Here is a 21,347-nt window from a genome sequence, read left to right as displayed (position 1 = left end):
GGAACCCCCCTTTAAGCATCCTCTGGCTGACTGGCTGCTGTCATGGTAAATTACCTTGGAGCCCGTTGCCGTTGACGCTGGTACATGAGGGCGGAGGGGAGGAGGAGGGCCTGACCACCGGAGCAAAGGCTGACTTCTGCTTAACGGCCGCCGACACCATGTTGGCCGGAGAGAAGGAGAAGACGCCAGAAGAGGAGGAGCAGTTGGAGGGGAGGGAGGTGGAGGAGGCCATGGTGGGACTGGATGGGACAACTGGAGCGGGAGAAATGAACATTGGGAGAGAGGAGAGGAATAAAGAGAAAGAGAGAGGAAGAGATGTGGGATAAAGAGGAGAGGGATGGATTGGAGATGAAGGGTGAAAATAAAGATGAGAAATGATTTATTTCATTCTTAATTTATTGAACTAGAATTTATAATTTCATCAGATACATAAGAAATTCTCCACTTTATGTGAGACATAAAGCCGTGATATATATCTCACTGAGGTACATTACAGACTTCTAGTGAGAATATAATTTACATCCAAAAATATAAGAACACTCTTGGCCGAGGATGTGTTTCAACTATAGACTGTGTATAAAAATGAATGACGAATAATGGCGGGCTGCGGTATAGGTCATAAATCTCACCTCCTCCATGTTAGTGAATGGGACCAGTGTTAATATTTAAGGGATGAAACGTTGAGAATGGCTTTTGCGATTGGTCGTGCATGTATGTCAGTGGGACCTCAATACCACGGCACAATTCCAAGAGGGTTGCGCACATATCTGGGATATTTCATCTTCATTTTTGTACAATGAGAGGAAGAGGAAATGCGTTGTCCATCTTTAGCTACAGTCTATGGTTTGGAAACAAGTTTACAGCACTAACTGAGCACTGATCTTTAACCCCATCAAACATTCGTGGGATTCTTTTTTTTTTAATCGTTCAACATCAGCTCTCAGCCTCACGTTGTCACAATCAAAGATCTGTGTCCCTCCAGGAGTAGCAGAGGCTGTCACCACAGTGGATCACTGTCTATTCTCCCATATATCAAATGTGGGTGTAATGTTTGCATGTCCACATTTGCCAGTGTGGTTTATTATGTAAATAGGGCAATGAGTGCATTTTATGAGAAGTGACACATGAAGGTTTTCACTTAAGTCGACTCCTCCCAAGTCAAACATCCACATCCGCATCCACCTGCATCATCATCACCATCATCAGTGCGAAAAATTTGAGCAAACAAACATCTCTCTCTTCATCCATTATCCTATCTCTCTCTCTCTTGCTTTCTGCCAAATGGAAAAGAGATGCAATTAACCAACAGAGAAAAAAGAGGTGTGGCTGTCAGATGAAAGTCTGCAAGCGGAGAAGGGAGGAGATGGACGGAGGACAAAATGGATCTATGGGCAGTGAGTTAGTGAATGTTTTTGAAGACACAGAGACAGAAAACCCCAGGGGGGAGGGGGGTCTCCACAAAGCAGATCTGAGACTTTCCCTTTATGTCCATTTGAGTCTTTGTGTGTGCATGTGCACACCAAAGTATTGTTCATCTCAGTGACAAAGTAGGAACAGTATTACATGTTTGTGTGTTTGGGTGAATGTGCACACTCACTAGCATAAGGCGAGTTGGCTGCAGAGCCGTTGAGGAAAGTGGGCGAGCCTCCCAGGTTGGTCATGCCTGTGTTGTTACCGTAGCCGTTCATGGTGCTGGTGACTGAGGTGTAACTGGTCTGCTGGGGCGTGGAGCTAGGCACATAACCGTGAGGGGACACACTACTGCTGCTGCGCACGAAACCTGCAGGACACAGGGCGGAGAGGAAGAGGAGCGAGACGGTCAAAGTGACGAATACACAGGTCAGATCTGCACCGCGACTACTTTATATCAAAAAAGTATTTCAGGCAAATATCTAAAGGTTTTCACAGGATTTCACAATAGCAGCAAAGAACAAAAAAGAAAAATATCACAACACACTGACAACACATCCCACGTAATGCAGTTTATATACCAGGACCTCTGATTTGAATATTTTAAAACATGACTGCACTGGACTGTCTGTGTTAATAAAGGTTCTTATTATTAATATGCAAATACGTCTCCACACTGGGATCAAATGGAAAATGATAAACAATCCAACTTCTCACCCTGATTGGCCTGTGGTGGTTCGGAGACATTGACGGACAGCTGCCCTGCAAAAGAGTTGACCCCCATCATGCCGCTGTGGGTGGAGCCGGAGAGCTGGGTGTGTCCTCGTGGAACGCTGTAGAGAGCCTCTGCGATGTCCGCCGCACGCTTCAGGATGATCTCCTGCAGGATTAGGGGAAAACGAAAGAATAATTATTTCAATGAGAATTATCGTACATGCTTTCACACTCCGTCCTCTTTCTGTGTATATCTCTGCTCATTACCTGGTTATTATGTGGCAAACCATAGAGGGCTTCTACCAGGTCCGCTGCTCTCTTCAGAATAACCTCCTGAGAACAAATGAGGGAAAAGAAAGAGTTTGCTTCAGGTTTTATGCCAGATACACAAGTAGCTGTACTTGTACTCTTCCTCTTATGTCGTCTGGTGGGTCAGAAGTATAAAAAATAAATCTAAATTATAATTCACCAATATGTTAGATACAGCTTTCAGACACACATGCATGCAGATTTCAAAGAACGACACAAAAGTGATTTAAAAAATGTGCAATCTCTCTTTCCTCTCATCCCCCCCCCAAACACACCATCTACCAACATCCATTTCACCATTTATTCATCATAAACAAATTGCTCTTCACTCCTTTTAAAGGGAAATAATCTGCCGTCAAGTCGAGTGCTTTTATGTGTCTTCATGACATCTTGAAGTGACAGGTATTTAAAATATACTCTGAAGTAAATCTGAAGTGCTCTGTGGGCTCTTCTCCTGTGCATTGCTGTTCCTATCAGATCACATGTGGGCAGTTTTGGTCCTGAGCTGCTCTGTTGCTGTGACAGTCCAGACAATCCTTCAACAGTTCTTATTTTCTTGTGTTGCGTTTTACGATAGCAAAAAATCAGGTAGAGGTGAAGAACTTTGTGGGAAAAAAAGACCTGGATTTGCGCCATTGTGACAGTTCTTTCATTTTTATTCACCTCCAGTGATGGAAAGTGTTCTTAATTAATTCCTGGAAGTTTTGTTTTTATCGTCCCCCCTTCAATTTCCTCATCTCTGTTCTCTACTCATGCTCCTCTGCTTCCTCGATCCATTTTCACCTTTCTTGCCTCCACTGTGCGAATTGTCTCACTAATCCCCCCCCCCCCCCACCCACAAACACATCTTCAGTTCTGTCTCTCTTTTCTCAGTCTCTTTATTGTTTCTCCTCTCTCTCTCACCCGCCCACACTCTCGCTCTCTCCCTCTTTTGCTCGTCTTCCACCCCGGGGTCTAAGGTGTCTTGTTTAACAGTTAATGTGTTGTCGTTTCCACAGCGTGAGGCCGCGCGGCGACAGAGAGAAAATTACTCTGTGCTTCAGAGTATTAACCTGCACTGTGTGACACGCACACACACCCACAGACACTTATGGTTGACTGCATGTGTGCTCTTCTGTGAGTTTGTGCCTGGTGGAACATATTGCCTCTCCATCAGTGTGTGTGTGTGTGTGTGTGTGTGTGTGTGTGTGTGTGTGTGTGTGTGTGTGTGTGTGTGTGTGTGTGTGTGTGTGTGTGTGTGTGTGTGTGTGTGTGTGTGTGTGTGTGAGAGAGGATATGTGAGGTCACACAGTCAGTCAGCAGTTTTAGTGTGCCTGTCCATGGTGCTAAATTCAATCTTTTACACATTATTACGGCCAGGCTGGCTCTCTGTTAACCTCTCATTATTAGACTGTTGAGCTGAGCAGCTCTCACACACACACACACACACACACACACACACGCACACACACACACACACATGCTGACACACACACTAACACTCTAACACTTACACTCACAGAAACCTGATCCTGGATGTTCGAGCGGTTCCTGTAAAGCAGTAGCTGATAAACGGGAAGGAAAGATGATCCTCTGGTAACATCATCATTATCAGGTCTGCAGACACGACATCACTCAAAGCCTGCGACTGCTGGGATCGATGCACTTTAAATACTGTGCCTGTTTACGTCTTTCATAATTGGACACAAAGCCACTCTCATCGCCTTATTAATCTCTCTCAGGTTGCGCCTGTATATAAAAAGCATTGTTTGCCATATTACCTCCTGCTTAATACCTCTTGCTTACAGCTGCATTGTGTTGATATGAATGAGAATAAAGATGTGGATTTAAATGTCCACTATAATCCAACTTTGACATGCTGGGGGCTTGAACTTGTGTCAATAGGACAGTGAAATCACCTTCTGTCATGACATCTGATGATATGGCGCCACAATAAAAGCTGCTTTCATGTTGTTGTTTTTAAACGTAATACCCCTGCATCTTCTATCACTTCAAACTCTTACATTTATGAAATATAGTCTTAAAACTGTTAAAACAACAGCAACACACTAGATGAATATGCCTCTACACGCCGTTTGGTTCTAACATGTCCCGTTACCGCATGTTTTACCCACTCTCTCTCTCTCTCTCCCCTTTTCATGCTTCTGCTGTCCTCTCACTAAAGGCAAACATGCCCGAGAAGATCTGTGCTAGATATAAAAAATATTAAACTTTAATTCAAATAGTCTGGGTCTGTGTTTATTCTTAACCTCAGAAAGAGTTCTTCTTCATCAGTAAATAAAGTTTACTCAGCCAACTTATTTGCGTTAAACCCTTGATGTCTATGTGTTTTCACGATGACATGCGAATCAGTCACCTGCCTCCTGGGTTTACAGTTGATGATGATGAATTATGACAGTGATGGAAACTGACTTTGAAGCGCTTCTGTTTTTAATCACTGATTTCTTTGATTCCTCTAATTACTGCAATGAAAAATGATTTTTAAGCTTTAATCTCTAATGTTTGCCTCGATGAATCCTAGTCTGCTGTCAAATATTTATGGAATATACGCCTGACAAGCATATCGTTTCATTTTTCACTCTCACAGGTAAACATGAAGACAGTCAGACCGAGGAAATAGAGAAACATGAAAGAAAAGACTGATCGGCCGAGAGAGAAAATAACAGGAGGTGCTTTTACTGTTCTGACCATTTCTAATGTGGTAACCACACACACACACACACACACACACACACACACACACACACACACACACACACGTCGTATGCATTAGGACCAGGAAACGCTGAGCGGACTATCTGTGGGGTCAGATGTGTGTGTAACATGCGTGTGCCAGGCCAACACAGACATGACACACACGACTTATTCTTCCTTAATGCTGGTACATTAGCCCCTTGATCCGCTTCTAATGTCCCATTAGGGATGCTGTACATGCAGGGTCACACCTCACACATGGAGATGATGTCATACTTAACATGATGGCAAGAGGGATGTGGGGTAATATCACACACATACACACATAATTAACAGTATTGATTTGTGCGCACGCACACACACACACGCACACACACACACACACACACACACACACACACACACACACACACACACACACACACACACACACACACACACACACACAGTGCTAATAATCTCACTGCTGATTGAGTGAAGAGAGAAAAAAGAGTTCCATGGTTTCACATCTGTGTGTTCATGCATCACCAGGATTACTCATACACACTGGAGCTGACCTCAGTGTGATGTATGACATCAAAATGAGTCGCATAGCGATGTCGGCTGAGTGAGTCACACAGGAAGTCACCAGTCTGACGGTGGTGACACATACTGGTCAACCTTCCCGACCAAGACCCCTTCACTACCAGAACTGATCAGTAAGCAGATCTCATCCTGACCTCACCTTGAACCAAACCAAACCTCAGAATGAAGACATTTCCACATACAATCCTTTCTTCAATAAATACAATATTTTTTCCCAATGAACTCCATGCATTTAAGAACTGCAAAAATTAAATTTGTGCCAATACATCACATTTTATTTACTAAGTTGACCTTGTCTGTTTTTAAGGCTGTTTTTGTCCTAATTTTTTTGCTGCAGTGCAAACCAAGAGGGGTGATTGATTTCTTTGTGCATCCATGGAGGTTCTTCACGGGTGATTAGACCAGAGTTTGAAAACTGTTGTATAAGCTATTTAATATCAAACAATTTCAGATTTTTGATGAAAATGAAGAATAACTCAACATTCAAAAGTATGAATTATTAAATTCACAAAAAATATTCACTCTTGATTGTATTGAGAAGCTCCTGGTCAAACAGTGTGTAACTGGGGCACAAAACAGCTTGATCTCATCAGTTTACCCAAAATAAGCTGCAGAAGAACTGATAATATTTGCATTGAAAAATTCCCTGAAGGCTTTTATGGTGTATATCACATTATACAATAACTGTATGTGCACTTGGATGAAGGCTTGAGAGATCATTGAGACATAAAGTGGCAGCTGAATACTGGTGTGTGTGTGTATGTGTGTGTGTGTGGCCAGCAAAATCCCCTGAATGTTCACTGAACAATTATAGAATCGGCTGTCCACTGGTAATCCTCTCATACACTTCACTGCCCCGTCTGTCAGTCTGTCTGTCTGTTGTCCGTATGTCAGTTGTCAGTCTGTTGTCTGTGTGCCTGGCTAGTGCGGGCCTGTTGTCTTGTCTGTTAACGTCATTATAAGGGCTGATCAATACTCCTGACGAGCAGGACACACACACACACACACACACACACACACACACACACACACACACACACACACACACACACACACACACACACACACACACACACACACAAACTATGAGTGATCAGGGATGTTTTGGTACCGTTTGGATTCTGTTACTCTGAGAAATGCTAAATACTGTGAAGGTGCTTTGATCACAGGAAGAAAATGTGCAGTTCTTGGGGAGAGCGAAGAATTTAGACCAATCGCTAAGAGACAATATGTTTACACATTTGTTTTCCTGGATTCTTTGTCACTCAGTGATTGTCTTTTGTAGTTTCTCAGGAGGTTTGGTTTCCTTTAGTTGAACTAGTTGAACTGTTAAAGTGTGATTTTCATCTCCTGCACCATGACTGAAAAAAAAAACAGTGACAAGTAGCTGTGTTTATAGATCAATAGTCTTTCCCCATGTTTGGCTGTGATTAACCTCTCTGTCGTCCTTTGGTTGGATCTGTTACCTGATCAGTGCATCCAGCTCCTCAGTGTTTGCAGCAACTTGATAGTTTTCATTGTTGATTTGCCTGAAAATATCTTGTGTGATGATCATGTTGCTTATAATAAGCGGATGATCCATGTTAATGGTTAAAGAACATGGCTTAGGCAAATACAGGTCATGTTCTGGTTACGGTTATGAAATCAAATGATCTGGTTCATGATCATGTTCAGTAAAATAATGAAATAAATTTTACTAGCAGATCAGGGAGAGGATTCAAACTCTCATGAGAGTCACATAATGTTCTTTCTCTCTACTCAAAAACACGTAAAAGACAAACAGGATCTGCAACAAAAAAATAGATGATTTGACTGGCCAACAATTAAGTGCCAATTATTATTTATTATCAATAAAGCAAATATCGAAAAGTCCCAAATATTTGATGAGACTATATCTACAATGCGACACGAAACAAAATATCTGCCGACGGCTGGTCGGACAAAACAAGATATTTGTTTGAGCATAAAAAAACTGTGTTTGGCATCACAGTTTTAGTTTTATTTTACAAACCAAAATCTTATAAATGAGGTGTGAGAAAAGTATTACATTTATTGATTATTAAAATGTCTTTTTAGTTGCTGCCCTCAGGCTTCCTGCGCTGGCACTGACACTGGCAAGAGACTCCAGATGCTGATTCAGGCCAATAGACGTAATAACTGTGAAACTCTGCTGGATTTGACCACACTACACCGATTAACTACTTCTTACCTAATCTACAAAAATTATGATTAAAAAAATTCCATATTGTAACCATTTGTAACCATCCTAAAAATAGTGTAACTCTGCACAGTAAAATGTTCTAAAACACCCACTTTTCCTCATTATGGTGAAGCACAAACCCTCAGTGTTTGTCCAGTTTCACAACTTGACTCTAAGTTTTAATACCAGCATTTAAACAGCAATGAGCTCATTAAAGGGATAGTTCACTGAAAAGGGAAAATTCACTCATTATCTTCTCACCACTTTGCTGGTGGAGGGGTGGAAAACACAACATGCCTTCATACTGCTCATGTGATGCCCCGTATGGAAGCATGTTATGTTTTTTCTGTTGTTTTATTAAGTCTGAAGTCTCTGTCACCATTTACTTCAATTGTGTTTCAGTTTACTTCTGAAACTCCAGAAGTGTTTTGTGGACTCAAAAACTTCACCCAGCCCTCCATTGGCGTAGTGGTGAATAGATAATGAGTGATTTTAAATCTTTCAGGGAAATATCCCTTTAATGTCTGAGGCTAAACATGCTGTAATGTACAGTAACGTCCACTGTAAACAAGTGAACACAATAAATGTTTATGAGCCACATTTGAGGTGCAGAGTGTGTGTGTGATGTGCTGAGTGTGGTTCCCATAGTGATAATGCGCATTTACATTACTAATGATTACTAACACATGTGTAGGAGCCACAGTGTCGGCACGGCCACGATGACATTGCAGCATCACCACATCATTGCATAATGACCAGCGCCCATGCCTGATGACGTCACAGCAGAGGCAGCCAATCCTGGATCAGCTCCATTGGGCATGAGAAGCCAATCGAAAGCAGCTGTTTGAAAAGGTCGTGACCCCACCCACCCAGATTCTTACCCGAGTTTAATGTGAACGTGGTTAGCCTGCACACACACACACACACTCACACTTTGAAAGAGTCCCCTCTGCATGTACAGATCAACATGACAGAGTTCGTTTTCAAAGCCGAGCTCATCTTTTAGTGCTAATTGTTTACATCTGCTGATCCTTTAAACGCTCTGCTTGATCTCCAGCTGTTAAACAAATAATCAGATATGACTTTCTGATCTGGAGACGATTCAAACACTCACCCTCCAAACGAGGGTTAAGCAGCTCACACACACAGAGTTCACGGGGAGGTAAGAACACAAGAGTTTTGAAAAAACATATTCTGCTGAGAAATACAAAAATAACACAAACAAAACCAACGCGGAAAACATAAACGCATAATTGTTTTGTTCTTAGTGTTTTGAATTTATGCGTGTGTGTCTGCATGCTGGTTCTTTGATAACAGAGCAGCTCTGTGCAGCTCAATGCAGCTGAGCAGCTGCAGATTCGATCTCTGTAAGCGCTCCCGTACCGGCCCTTCTGAAGGGTCCCTTCATAGCTTCACTGGACAGTGAACATCATCGAGTTCCCTGTGATTCTTTTGCCAAAGTTGAACATTAATTATTCTGGTACCTTTGGCAGCCTCTCTGGGTCCCCGGGGTGTCGCGGGATGACTTTCTGAAGCCTCTGGAAACCGTAGTCGATGGTTGGTTCATTCAGGGCTGTGGAGGACAGAAGTGGAAATGTGCTTTATTGTTTATTACAGATAGATCTCATGGGACGGGCGCTTCCTGAGCAAGTCTAGAAAACAGTGTCTGTTCAGAGGTGATGTCATGCTGGGGTGGTTGCTACGGAAAAGTTCTAGCAAAGAAAGTCACAAATCAAGAACTCATATTACTTCTCTGCCGTTGGTCGACATTATTGTCCCCTAGAATGAACCCCTCAGAGTCTTAAATATCACCTCCTGCAGCTTTAAAGAGATCATTTCATAGATAGGACAGTATTGATTTTGCAGAGATACTTGATGTAAAAACCAACACTGTGGATTGTTGTATCACCAACAACAACATGAATAGGTGTAATCAAGTATGCAACATTTAATAAAGTGAGCATGTATTGTAATACCTAAGTGAAATTATAATAAGCAACTGGTAACAATGAAACGACAAGGCATAAGTAATGACAGGTGGTAACCTCTCTCCATCTTTTTTTCATGCAATGAAAAAAAAAGAAGAAAAAAGAATATTTGTATAGCACCTTTCATAAAAGAAATGCAGCTCAAAGTGCTTTACATGCAATATAGATAAAAATAAAAAGATGTAAACACCGAAAAATGTAATTCTGATTTTATGTAACATAAGAACATGTTAAAATGACAATTAAAAGGGAAATAAATGAAATTAAATAAAACATGCATGAAACAGGCGAAAAAATAATATTAGAGTAGTGAACCAAAACAGTGAGCTGAAAGAGTGTAAAGCTCTGTAGAGTCAAATACAAGTAGAACCCTCCACCAAGGAGGTAAAGTTTTCATTGCAGTCTGTCTGTCTGTCTGTCAGCAGTATTACTTTAAACTATTCAACCGATTTTCATGAAATGATCTAGAGGGGTGGGGTGTGACCCAAGGAAGAAGCCTTTATATTTGAGACTGGATCTGAATTTAATGGTCAGTATTGTTTTTTTACTTCATATATTGGTTATAACCACATTTACAGATATTTCCCACTTACTTCCTGTTACAAAAAGGATGTTGTGTCTTATTTGCTTCTCCCTCAGTGAAGAGTAAACATGTGTGTTAAGATTTTCCATTCCACCATCTGCTCTTTCTTGAAGCTTCTGCTTTGTTTTTGCACCCTTAACCTCTTTAATGGTGTAAAGCAATCCTGCTGATTCCAACAAATCCCAACAGTGTCATATAATGTAAAATACAGCACAGGGGCAAGTAGTCACTGACCAGTAAATGTTGATGGGAAAAAAGAAAACTGACTTTTGCCCTTTGGAGAAAAAAAACACAAATATGCAGATTTCCCAGTGGGATTTCTTATTTAATCTAAGATTTCTGTGTAAACATCTTGTTGATGCAAAACAACAGAAAGCTAAAGCTTGTGATTGTGCACATGAATGTTATAATCAACCAACAATGGTAAAGGCTTCCTCCAGCTCACCAGGCTCCCTGTCTTGTTTTAAGCAACAGTATCACTGTTTGAAAACTACTGTTGAAGCAGAGTAAAGGTATTAAAATGCGATAGTTTAAACTTTAATGTTATTTGTGTTCAACCTGAGTTTGAACATGTGATAAACAGACACAGATCATCAACATCTGTGCCAGTCAGCAGGGGGGTGCAGTATTCAATTTCAGAAGCTAGGGATCTTTCAATCAAGACATAGTTCTATAACATTGTGAAGCAGCATGGGATTGTGGGAGTTGTAATCTTCATGACTATTCAAATCATGTTCATGGACGAGTTAATGTATTAAAGTTTTATTCACGTTTACAGCAAACTGCAATGAATAATCATGATCCCAAAAAGAGACGACTAACTAGCTAACTCGCTAGTTTTTACTTCGTCATTCAATGCTTGACCCTGAATTTGTAGCAGAGACGGGCAAAGCCGCGGTTAGTGGATACAACCACATTAAAAAGCAATTATAATTAAACTGTTACCTTGAACGGAATAGGGCATTTCTCTATATCATATATTAAGTATTTTTTCTGCTGTTAACAGTAGGGATCGGTGGGAGCAGCCGTGTGAGGTTTTAATGCAACATATAAATGTTCGGAGATGAAAAGACCTGGTGGAGTAAGTAACGGTGTCAAAAGCATCTGTATGATGATAATAGCGCAAGTATAATCTAAAGGGCTTTAAAGAACGTTTAGAGTTCACTCTCATGTTGCAATTACGTTCTTCTACAGTCTTTATCCAATCAACACGTCAATCAACTCGAGCTCTGAAAGCTCCATCAGTCAGAATGATGAGTATTGTGTGTGTGTGTGTGTGTGTGTGTGTGTGTGTGTGTGTGTGTGTGTGTGTGTGTGTGTGTGTTTCTGTGTTTATGTATATGTGTCTTCACCCTATTGTTGAACCTAAGGTGTGTGTGTGTGTGTGTGATGTCCAATGTGCAGCTGGAGTGATATTTGGTACTTTCCAAATCCAGCTTTCATAAATTACTTGCAGCTGAATGTCCTCTCTGCTGTTTTTTTTTGTTTCTTTTAGCACATGTGTGTGGTTTTTATATGTATGTCTGTTTTATTATCACATCACACACCCAATTTTCTGGTTTCTGTTGTGTCCGAAACCACATAATTTGTTAGCAGCATAAGTTCATAAATTGTGAGCTGTAAAAATACCAGATGTGAAACTGTCAGGAACAATACTTTCCCTCTGCTCCAAGGAAACATATTTCTTAAGACTATGATTTTATGATTCACATGTGATAAATGCATCAACACAACTGGTTCGAGAAAAGAGAAATGAAGAGGAGAGGAGAGGAGAGGAGAGGAGAGGAGAGGAGAGGAGAGGAAAGGAGAGGAGAGAAGAGAAATGAAGAGGAGAAGAGAGGAGAGGAGAAGAGAAGAGGAGAGGAAAAGAGAGAAGAGGAGAGATTCAGGTGAGAGGAGAGGTAAGTGAAGGAGGTGAGGTAAGTGTAGGAGGAGAGAAGAAAGAGAGAATGTGTTAAACCATCCATAGAAAGAAAGAAAAAAATCAACCCAGTTATGGTTGAGAAAAACAAAACGACAAAAACAGCTGCCTAACAGTCGGTGGGATATCAACTGTCAGAATGAACTGCCAGTGTCAGATCCACACTGTTTGCATCTCTGGAGACATTTAACCGATGCCAACTCTAATATAACACACACACACGCACAAAGACACGTATACAACACGATGACTGTGTGGTTTGGATCCCTAAGGTCTTAAGTGTCTCCAACAGACCCTTTATTAATAGAACAACATGTTGTTGATGGCTTTGTGTAGATTTGTTGTACGTGTGTGTACTTTGGAGCCAAAAGGTCGGGTTTCTTAAATGATTTCTTTCCGCACTGGAACAGAAATAGTATCAGTGAAGCAGAAAACTATGCAATTGATTAAAAAAGCAACCTTGCAGCCGGGTTTCCCAAATGTGCTGTTGTGAGCTGTGTGCGCTCAGACAGGATAGAGAGAGTTGTTGTTTTGCATGGATCATAAATGGAGACGTGGAAAATGCTCATCATCACATAAAGAAACATTCTCCCCAGCACAGGATATACAGTAAGATGATGATGGATACAGCAAGAGCTTTATAAGTATGCAGGGTTTCTTTACATTTGGCCTCTTAGGAAGTGAACCAGGCTGAAAGGATCATGAAGCTCCAGTTATTGGACTTCTGCTGAGAAACTACCAAAAAGATCTAATCTAAGATGCTGAATAATGTGACAGCAAATTTGAGTCTGTCCACATGTCGTACTACACACATACTCCAGTTGGCTAAGCATTGCTCTGAACAACATGCTTCTTAACATCCACTGCCCATTGTGCCGAGGAGGTAAAAGTAATGTGGTCTTTAACTTTATATATCGTAAAATTACAAGAGGTATTATCTTACACCTGGCACAAAGGGATGTCCAGCACAATGCATCAAAGTGTCTCTGCTAGTTTCAGACCAACATAGATGACATTTTCTCATCCAGCTTCCAGATTGTTGAGCTAAATGGGTGTTGGTCTATGTATGTTAAACAAGTGGTAATATAATGTTGAAGCAGATTGTTGGTGTATTGATTGACTAATTGTAGCAACATTTCACTATTTCAAGAGTGGATTATTAATCTGAGCCTACATAGATGGGCGCACAACATGTGTACACTGCTTGTGACACATCATCTGTCTCTTTGGACCATGTGCTTAGATTGTTAAAATAGAGCCGTAAGAGTTTTCAACCGGGCTAGCAACCCTGTGAGACTCTTAACGCAGGCTCTGGAGTATTTTGAGCTACACGCTAACATCATGAAGAACATCTATTTAATTCACCAGGGACTCCTCACTGAAATCTGTGTCCAAGAGAGGCAGCAGCAACGACACTGAGTTACAGATTGACAACATAAAACAAATGCTACGGATTGCCACAAGTTTAAAATAGAGGGCTCACATGGTATGTGTCTCAGACCACTTAGTCTCTAAGACATAGTTTCCTGAGGGATGAATAGTGAAGACTCTCAAACAAAAGGTTCAATTCCCTGTAAGTGCATGACAGTTGCATGCATCACTGTTGGAAAACAACTAACAGGGACACGTCAGCCGAGGATTTGGTGACATGAAGCCTGAACCTGTTTCATCTCAACTCATTCTGCCACCCTGCTCCCCAGCATGAACCCCTCCTGCTCTCCTTTACCTCCCCCCTCCTCACGCCTCCCTCTGTTCTGCTCAGCCCCCCCCCCACCCCTCCCCCCCTCTTTTCTTAACTACACCTTCTGCCACTTTCATCCAACCATCCGTTTTTTTCTATCACTCCTCCTCCAGCCCTCGCTCTTCCTCTCAGAGGCCAGAGCTGCCTGCAGATCAATACTCATAGAAGTTTCATGAGGACGGACCCTCCACTCCTGTTTCACAATAAAAATGTGAAGAGAGGAGGGAGACAGAGGAAAAGCAGAGGGGTGGGGGGTTGTGTGCGAAAGAGGCATGGTGAAATCAGGAAAAAAAATATCGTCTGTGTTAAAGCTGTGTGTCTAAGATTTATTATACAACAGTGACATTTTTCCTGTCATCATTTGGCAGACTTTAAACAAAAGAGTGCAAAGAAGACAGCAGAGGGTGGGCAAGGGAGGACGAAGAAAAAAAAAAAAAAGTGGGGCTGTGTGGGTGAAAGGACGAACAGGGCTGATGTAAAATGAGAAGAAGAAGAGGAGGGGGGGGGGGAAGAGAAGGGGAGAGGAGGTGTGGTGAGATCGATTCTCTGGCCAGCCAGCAGTTCAATACCACTGAATTATTGCTTCATTCTTCCCCTTATGAGATGAGATCTCTTTCTCTCCAGCTCCTCTTCTCTTGGTGACTCTGTGCATTTGTATGTGTGTATGTACATGCATGTATCTGAATATGTGTGTCAGTGTATGTGTGATCTACTTAGGAGCGGATCAATACTTTACAATCTGGTTTTAAAAGTCCACCTTTCTTTCTGTCTATCTTTTGTGACTTGTCTCTCTTCCTATGTCTCCTTCTCTGTCTCACCCTCCATACTTCCGTCTTTCATTGTCTCCTGTTGTCTCGGGAACTGAAAGTTAAATTCCTCGTGAAAAAAAAGAGAAAAGTCAAAAAATTGTGAGGCTAATTTAGCTTTCACTTAAACTTTCTTCTCACAGCTGAGGTTTGGATCTTTATTAATGAATTAATGATAAACCTGCTCTCTGTGTGTGTGTGTGTGTATAACGTCTCTGTGTGTGAGACAAACTATTGATTGTCACTTTGTAACATTGTGTGTTTATATAGAGTGTGTGATGCAGAGAATGTTAATGTTTCCCAATAGGCAGATGAAGCAGCCATACGGCGCAGCGTGTGTGTGTGTGTGGACTATGTGATAGACCATCTGTTTACCAGACTAGTCACCATCTTTCCCTCATATCTCTCTGATTTACAATTACTTTCAACTCCTGCCCCTGTTTGAAAGTGTGTGTGGTAAGTTGTGTAAGACATGACTCTAAGCAAGTGTGGCTTTGTGTGTCTTTACATCTGTGTGCGTGTGTGTTGTTGCACAATCGCGTGTGTGCGCTCTTGAGCGTGTTTAATTGCTCTGTCCTTACACCCAGAGGCAACCACAGCTAGAGCACCAAGAACCCACAAAGGCCAATCAGCTTTCATCGCCAGCGACCTCTCACCAGTGACTTCCAGAACCAAGTCGACCTTGAGGCGGGGTCAGGCAACCGCAGTAACGGATCGCGTTTCCTGGGTCACATGTTGAAGCGATCAGCCAATCGCGAGGTCACAGGGGGTCATCGCCGCCCAATAGGAAAAGCAGTTAGATGCCAGACGGAACAATTACCAGTCGGCTTGCCTCAGGGTCAGACCAAAAATGTTTTGAGTGAAGAATATTAAAGGAAGAACTCAGGCAGAGTATGTTTGTCTATAGAAAGAAACTTATTTAACATACTTACAAAGAAGAAAACTAACAAAACGATGTCCAGGGCCTGTTTTATCGTTTTCACTGCATTTTACACAAAACCACTTGGCAATGAGCTCAGGTAGAGAGCCCCATACGTTCTCTCTCCAGTCAGCCAAAGTCTTTTTCTTATTTACATTTTTTTAATATTGTCATTAATTAATTTATGTATGCAACCTGTTGCTGAAGGTGATAACTATTGCCATTTACAGAAACAAACTCTGACAATGTAGGAAAATGTCCACACCCAATTTTCCAGTTTTCCTTTCAAATATGAAGAATGCAGCAGGAGATTCTGAGGCTCAGACATGTTGACAACAGCCGCAAAATGTGTGGAACATAAAAAATCACATGTTTTTCGTTACAGCACACCGGCGTAGAACATCATCGCAAAAGTCTTTCCAATATCATCTGAGGCATTTGACTGGAGAATTGCCTCATCACATACAGCCCCTCCAGAAAGTTTTGGGAAATTGTCCGAACTTCGGTGCATGTCCTGGAAGCATGTTAAAGTTTCCTTTCCTTTATTCTGAACGACTGTAGCTGAAACACAAAACTCATCTTTTTATTCTGCGTTCTCAACAGGAAATATTAAAACTTTCCCGAACCTGACACTGACTGTAAAACTGACAATTTATTCATGCCAAGTTTTATTCTTCATCATCATTGATCAGACTTAAATCCTCATCTTTATCTTTGGTTAATTACCAAGGTCATTAAATGTCTCGTACTTCTAATAATTCATAGAGCAACTGTTTTATTTGTCTGTCTCTCTCTCTCTCTGTGAATGCCGTCATCATTACGGTGTGATGGAGCCATGTTGAGCGGATCAATACCAGACATCACATCACCTCAATCCATTTCCACATGTAGTGTATGTGCGAACAAAAAGAGCAAACACACACTTACACACACATGCACTTTTTTGTCCTTTCTCTCCTCCTTTAGCAGGAAAACACTCGGTCACAGTCAACAATCCGGTCAGAAATCACACACACTTTTCCAACACTGGGTATTTGTGTGTGTTTGTCTGTGTGTTCAATGTGTGTGTTAGTAAACTGGGTGTTCTGGATGATTTCACTAATGACTTCAGTATGGAGCGCTATAAAGAGCAGACTGTTTAATTGTAGCTGGTTTTAACGAGCCTCTGATTATGGCAACATTCTAACGAGTGTGGGTTGTTAATGTTGACTAATCTGCAGTCATTAGTTCAACACTGTCTGGCCTGAGAGTGAACTGCAACTCATGGATGCTCCACACACGCACACGCACGTACACACACGAGAAGGCTGTTACATATGCAAACAAACATTTCAGAAACAATGAAAAATTTAACCTGCTCTTGAGAAACAAGAAGAAAAATTCAACCATATTTTTATGTGGAGAGAGTGCACGTGTGTGTGTGTGTGTGTGCAGTGGACATACCTGTATAAATGAACCTTCCTGGTGTGCCCTTGCAGAACTGTTTAGATTTGTAAGACAGAGTGACCTCGACGACCCCGGGAATGTGTCTGGGAGGCGTCTGCACCCGGATGGCATGAGGCGTGATCAACTGCAGGAAGAACATGGCAAATAATGGCATGTAAATAACAACTTACATGTTATGTTGTAATAAAACACTTCTGCATCAAAACAACCAAGAACCATTTTTTAACTTGGAATCTGACTTTGGATCCAGTTTTGATCACTGCAATGTGTGATAAACTTTGAGGATGCTTTGAGTAAATGTTCTTCCTGAAGCTCCACTCAAGTTTATTTTACGTTGTGGGTCGAGATTATTGCATTTGCACTTGTTAATGTGGTGAAAGGCATCACTTGCTGAGCTGTATTTACATTTGGATTTGGTGCATGTTTGCATCAAATTTGATTTACAGATCCTGCATGTGAATTTAATGTTTGCAGCAAACATTCGGTTTTATGTAGTTTGAGCTAAAAATGACATACTCCTATATCTAATGTAGAATACATTTGAAATCTTGTACATGGGTACCAATTAAAATGTTGTAAATAGTAAAAATAATTTTGTTAACTACAACAGTGTCTCATAATCTTATGTGAAATAGAACAAACTTCAGCTTTAATTAAAGTCTGAATACAGATGGAACATTAATCTTTGTGTTGGGCTGTTCAGGGCAAATCAAAATTATATTTTGAGGGATGTTTCTCAAAAATACTTTTTAGTATTTGGCAAAAAATGTATATGGGTAGGAGGGAGAGGTAAAGATGAACAGAAAGTTGGCACACATAACCAATCACTTTCCACTGAGATTTTTCAAAACTGTTTCTTGCCTCGGAATCAATAATCAGGTTGAGTGCAAATGAAACATTTGGAGCCAGTCTGAGGAACGCCAAGAGAGCTGAGTAAGTTTGAACTGAACTGAACTGAGACTCTGTACACATGTTAGTGTGTGTAAGTGTGGCTCTCAACACTGTAAACAAACCCCTCAGCTCTCAAACACACACACACACACACACACACACACACACACACACACACACACACACACACACACACCCATCCACGTATGCCAGCATGTACACACACACACTTAGTGTTGTTGTTGGAATGGAGCCATGGTCGCTCGGCGCACACGGTGAGTGGAGTCAGAAGACAAATAAACATTCTGTAGAGGAGTGGCGTTGGGGAAAAGTATGATAGTGAGCCCTGTATGTGTGTGTGTGTGTACGCGTACGTGTAAGTGTGTGTTTTTGCGAGCATTAAGCCGATGGCTATCAAAATCTGCTGATTGGATCAGTATTCCAGAGAGAAAGAGACAGAGCGAGTGTGGTTAAGAGAGGGGCTGCAGTTGGTTGTTGGTGGGGACTCATTAGAGAGGCAAACCTTATTTCGACAAACATTAAGATCCACACACACACACACACACACACACACACACAAACACACAAACACACACACACACACACACACACACATGATCACACACAGTTAAGAGCCTGACCATGAGGAAAAGTATGTTTTCATATTGAATTACTTCCAACGGTCGGAGGGCAAAAGCACACAGTCGAGGGGCTGAAACAACACGGAGACGGGATGTTGATTGCTGGCAAACTCACCTCGCTCCAAACCAGCATGGTACCGAAAATGACTTGGAGACCATCAAAGAAGTTGTCTCCGATGATGATGACTGTAGCGCCCCCCGTGGTCCACCCCTCACTGGGGCTGATAGCTTTAATGCAGGGAGCTGCTCCTAGGGCGAAGGGGAGGATTAGAGAAGAGAGGAGGAAAAGTAAAAGAAACAAAAAATCGAATTAGACATACTATTTGAGATGCATATGAACTCAACAGTTGTTGAGTAAAACCCACAAAATCAACATTCACTCTCAGCACGTGAAATCGAAGTCGACAGACACGGTTGTAGGAAAACATTTGTTTCCATTAAAGCTAAACAGTCTCCAAACAAGAAATCTGACCTGAAGTCTGCAACATCCCCAACTCATGCTAGACCCACGATGATCAACAGAACACTGCTATACACTGTGATTCAAAGATTTCTTTTTCCATTTATACTTAAGAAGAAAAGTTTCCTCATGTTAATTTAGAAATAAATGATTACATGAATGAGTCAAGTAACTGCTGAGGTTTTAGAACAAATGTTGGGCTTTTATTTTTAATTTCAAAACATTAATTCCATTATTTTTTTAGATATAAAGCAGTTTTCAGACATGAAAAGCTTTTTTCATATAAAGAAAGCAGCAGGGGATTGTATGTTCAGGAAAATGTGTGGAGCATTAACTTTTGCTTTCTCACATACAGGATCGTTCCAGTGTAAGTCTAAAAGCATCTTAAATTAGACTTCTTCCAATACCGCTTACTGTGGGAAGATCAGGAAAAGAAATGTTCATGCTCTGTCACATAGTGTATAACAATTTTAAATGCAATATAATATTTAAGTATCAGTTTGACAGCATATCTTTGCATCCGTTTGTGTTTATTTATTGTCTGTTTATACCACATGCCGCCTCTGTGAGACAGACTGATGGGAGATTACCGCAGATCTCTTCAAATAAGGACTTGACATGGATAAAAACACACAGACAGAAGGTTGAGTGTGTGTCATGGTATTTCTAACAGACTGGGTACACTCGGCTTTATGTCACTTCAATATTGTCTGAATAAGCTCATATTATTCAATTCAATATCACCACAATAAAAGCTTGTCTGTCAAAAACCAACGCGCGTGTGTGTGTGTGATTATCAGTATTCAGCTGAAACACAACAACACCTCTTAGTCTGGGTTTATTTATGAAAAAGAATCATAATTACATTAGACCAGTGTGTGTGTGTGTGTGTGTGTGTGTGTGTGTGTGTGTGTGTGTGTGTGTGTGATTGGGTGTGTGTGTGTAGTTGGATTAGCCAGATGGAGGGGCAGGAATCACCTGATAGGATTAAACCATCAACCATCTGGTGGCCATGCTGCTTACACTCACACATATTCATGGACACACACACACACAGACACAAACACACAAACACACACACACACACACACACACACACACACACACACACACTCTTGTGTTACCGTGGTCTAGGTAAGACTGCGTTCCTTCCACGGGGTCAAGCCTGCGGGCCCGTCGGCCATGTTTGGAGTTGTTGTGCACAAACATGTTGTCGGACACGGACAGGACATGTCCATCCACGCTCACCGTTGTCGATACCACCACCTGGAGAGAAGCAGGGGATGAGAGGGGAGGGGGGATTGGAAGTGGAAGAAAAAAGAGGTAAGAATGGAAAAGGGGGGAGGAGAGAGGGGGAGGAGAGAGAGAGAGTAAGAGAGAGAGAAAAGAAAAGCAAAAATGAGGAATTACAAAGTTGGGATCATTGTAAGTAGGAGTTAAAAGCATGAAACTGTGAAAAGCTCTTTAAGTGTAACCCGTTATCACAGCTATTACCATCAGCCTCAACACACACACACAGTCCCTGCGACTGTACGGTGTGTGTGTGTGTGTGTGTGTGTGTGTGCAGATGTGTGTGTGTTGTCTATCCTCCTCTGTTCAATAGTTCCTGATGGGTCCGGCCCTTAATTATCTCCCAGGGAAACAGAGCTGTCTTCTCTGGTTCCACTACAATAGAGCTGCACAATTAGAGGCAAAGATACTGTCACACACTCGCTACTGTACGACTCTGTCTCGCTGTCCTGTCTCACACACACACACACACACACACACACACACACACACACACACACACACGAGTGCACAGCAGCAGAAATACATATCGCACACATGCTCTCACACACCCGTGCCCCAGTAATAAATCCATGAGTATCTCTCGGGCATCCACCATCTCCACTCCAACTAAAGTGGTGTCTTCCTGATTGTATTCTGGCTGTGAAGACAAGGAAATAATAAAGACTGCACTACTCTAAATCTTAATCACAACCCCACGTCCTTTCTTTCTTTCCTATTCTTTCTTCTTTAACTCTCTGCTTTTGTGT

The 21,347-nt window shown here is 41.6% G+C and overlaps 1 protein-coding gene across 5 annotated transcripts in view; it reads right to left on the bottom strand.

Moving 5' to 3' along the window:
- Nucleotides 1-21,347, bottom strand: part of LOC109635905 (transcription factor COE1-A) — an 82,485-nt gene that overhangs the window by 5,847 nt on the left and 55,291 nt on the right. For 2 of the 5 annotated variants that reach the window (XM_069539759.1, XM_069539758.1), the window contains exons 8-15: nt 20,433-20,574; nt 18,964-19,094; nt 17,314-17,440; nt 9,397-9,485; nt 2,392-2,457; nt 2,128-2,290; nt 1,598-1,780; nt 55-252 (exon numbers count right to left, since the gene is read on the bottom strand). In XM_069539759.1, coding sequence (XP_069395860.1) covers nt 55-252; nt 1,598-1,780; nt 2,128-2,290; nt 2,392-2,457; nt 9,397-9,485; nt 17,314-17,440; nt 18,964-19,094; nt 20,433-20,574 — 1,099 coding nt within the window. Of the gene's footprint in view, nt 1-54; nt 253-1,597; nt 1,781-2,127; nt 2,291-2,391; nt 2,458-9,396; nt 9,486-17,313; nt 17,441-18,963; nt 19,098-20,432; nt 20,575-21,347 lie in introns of all 5 variants that reach the window. The other 3 variants (XM_020097389.2, XM_020097391.2, XM_020097390.2) reach the window with 2 other exon arrangements.

This window comes from Paralichthys olivaceus, chromosome 15, assembly GCF_024713975.1.
Source record: "Paralichthys olivaceus isolate ysfri-2021 chromosome 15, ASM2471397v2, whole genome shotgun sequence".
In the NCBI taxonomy this organism is placed as follows: domain Eukaryota; kingdom Metazoa; phylum Chordata; class Actinopteri; order Pleuronectiformes; family Paralichthyidae; genus Paralichthys; species Paralichthys olivaceus.
Note: the sequence above shows the minus strand (reverse complement) of the source record. Positions and strands in the feature narration are given on the sequence as shown.